At 32.3% G+C, this 2987-nt stretch overlaps 1 protein-coding gene across 1 annotated transcript; it reads right to left on the bottom strand.

Annotated features, from left to right (window-relative positions):
• Window positions 1–1103: 1103 nt before the first annotated feature.
• On the bottom strand, window positions 1104–2943 carry LOC134261221 (uncharacterized; the record flags this gene model as incomplete). The annotated part of the gene is made up of 1 exon (XM_062743679.1): window positions 1104–2943. A coding segment is annotated over one exon (741 nt), but the record flags the coding sequence as incomplete, so codon positions are not given.
• Window positions 2944–2987: the final 44 nt, after the last annotated feature.

Raw genomic sequence — 2987 nt, 5'->3', positions numbered from 1 at the left:
AAAACACAGACTAATGTTGAAAAAAGTTTGTGCTCGATGGGTCCCCCATATTCTTATGGATGAGCAGAAGAGGGTACGGGTAGAAATTTGTCGGCAGTTATTAAAAAAATATGAACATTGCGATTTCAGGCGTTTAAACGAAATTGTCACAGGTGACGAAACATGGATTTTCTTTTTCGAACCAGAAATAAAACGAAACATTAAAGTTTGGGTGACTGATGTCAAGGACAGGCCACAAATTGCACGGCGTAGCCGCACAGTGCGGAAAGTTATGTATGCTATTTTCTTTGATTCGAAGGGACCCGTGGTACAAATTCCTGTCCCAGAGTCTACCAGTGTCACTGCTAAATTCTACAAAGAAAAAGTGTTAACATAAGTTGTGTCACATTATAAAGAGACCCGCCCTCGCACTGGAACCCATGGTATACATTTACAACATGATAACGCACCAGCCCACAAAGCCTCGATTGTTACCGAATATTTGACAGAGATGAGCATTAAAACTTTACCGCATCTTCCATACAGCCCTGACCTATCCCCTTGTGACTTTGCAAGTCCACCGATCAAGGATGCCTTAAGAGGACGAAGATTTGAAAGCCGCCAGGCTGTAGGCAGTGCGCTATACCAGTGTCTAAAGGGTATCCCTGAAATCGGCCTATAAATCGGCTTTTCAGAAATGGATTCAAAGACTGAAAAAATGTATAAAAGTGAAAGGAGAGTATTTTGAAGGACTGTGATGAGCTGAATCTGTGATAATTTTGTTGAATAGAATACAACAAATAAATATTCATTATTTTTAAATACCCCTCGTATATACGTTTAGAACTTTTATAAAGTAAAATGTACTGATACAAATCATAGTATTTAAAATACCTATGCATGTAATTCAACAATTAACAGCATATTAATCACTTTGAACACAATTTAAGTTGTAAATAAATAAATGCTGAAAGAAAAACAAACAATCTTATGCTTTAGAACACATCATAAACTCATCAATTGCAAAAAGTGAACACAGTTTGAAAAATCATTTTATATTAGTATATAAAGGGACATATACAAAACAGAACACAGTAAAATTTGCAATATATTGAAAAGAAATGGTATAATATAAATTAAGCAAATACAGCAAAAAAGAAATTCTACGTTAATCATGTTTGTTAAAAATAAATAACCATATACAAATACACTTCATTAATTAAGAATACATGTATCACACAGAATTAAATCAAAACCGTCAAGGAAATAAAAAATTGTACGATATTAAATAAATTGTTGTTATTGATACAAACAAGACAAATCTAAAAATATTGAATAAAACATTCAGTAATAAAAAATAAAAAGTTAAAAAAGTGAAAAACAAGTTTAAAGAGTGTGCTAAAATTTAATAATATAAATTGTATTTCTGATGAGATTTGTTTATTGAGACCTGTGTTTGGGGATACACCAATACGTATACATGTATCTATTCCCGGAGACATATAACTGTGTATAATTCAAGTATATTATTAATTATTTATTTTTCATTTATTGACTAGTTAATTTCGAAGCAACGATCATAATTAAAAATAATTAGATAATAAATCAGAGACAGGGATTAGGCAATATTCAGTTAAACTGTATGCGTATTTTTCATGTTTCAAAAATAAAATAAATTGTAAACTGTTGTAATAATATAGCAGGCTAAATGCATGTTACTTTATTAGAATAATATGTAAGCTGCATTTTTTATGCTGAAATGACTAGACATCTCTCTGTCATACTTAAGTACATGATATCTATTAAAACAATGTACAAATTACTACATGTGTAATTGCTTTTGCAAAACCTTATGAAACAAAACAATTAAAGCGTTAATGGTTAATTTATAATAAGCAAAAGTTTTGTTTTAAATCCAAACAGGATTGAACTAAATGTTGTGCTGATTTAGCAGCAGGTGATACATCGAGAATCGAACTTAAATAGGAATATTCACACTACAGTAAGAATGCTACGAAACAATACAAAAGATCAACATAAAAGATAACAAGATATAGGGTTTAAAAATATCAAACAATAAAAAAACTTTAACTTGTATATTAATTAACTCCACAAGTTACTTAATACCTATTAAAAAAATACTTCTTAACACATAATATCGAAACACGAGATTTTCCCCAGCTAGTTTAAATAAGATATTCTTAACCTAGGTCCATTCTAGGTCTATTTTTCCAACAAATCACTTGTGACATCCAGATCTGATCCTGAATCCGTGTCTTCAGTTGTGGATAGAGGAATGAAGCAATGCTTTGAAGAAATATTTACAGATAAAAAGGCACTTTCGATATCCAAGTCATTTACTGTCTGCTTATGATTGCCTGATGAGATTTGATGAGCAGCCTTGCTGTCTCTCGATTTTTCTGTTTTCTTGATATTGTTTATTATACGGCATGCTGCATTATATCTGAATTGCTTGTTAGAGTACAGGTTGTAGCAGTGTGTTTTGATGCACTGAAATAAACTGAATTTGTGCTTCAGTTGTGAAAGGATCATTTCATCATCTTCCTCAAAACTCACAAGATGACAAGATTTGAGTGAACTTCCGGAATTTGTCAAGCTTCTAATGAATTCATTTCTAATCAAAACTATCGTATATGCGCATGCCCCACCCTCATACTCTGTCGACCAATTACTTGAAATTTCCGTCTTTTCCTTCAGTGGTTCGTTAAATTTTGCTTTGAATATTTCATCCATTTGTTTGTTAACGATAAAGATGTAATGGTTGCTGCTGGACACTGTTTTCTCCAACCAGTCGTGACGGCTCTTCAAATTTTCCAAAGAGGAGGACTCCGCAGTTACGACTTTTATTTTCCGACTTTGCAGTAAGCTTGTCAGCTGGGAAATATCTCTGCTGTATTCGTCAACAGTTATTATCATGGCTGTTGCTTCAGACGATTCTACAATTTAAAAAACAATGAAATAAAATCAATGAAAATAGATCACTAGCC

The sequence above is a fragment of the Saccostrea cucullata genome, unplaced genomic scaffold (genome assembly GCF_032062105.1).
Source record: "Saccostrea cucullata isolate Sc308-1 unplaced genomic scaffold, CSIRO_AGI_Scuc_v1 ctg12232, whole genome shotgun sequence".
In the NCBI taxonomy this organism is placed as follows: Eukaryota; Metazoa; Mollusca; class Bivalvia; order Ostreida; family Ostreidae; genus Saccostrea; species Saccostrea cuccullata.
The sequence above is the reverse complement of the archived record's forward strand: the minus strand, read 5'-3'. Positions and strand labels throughout refer to the sequence as shown.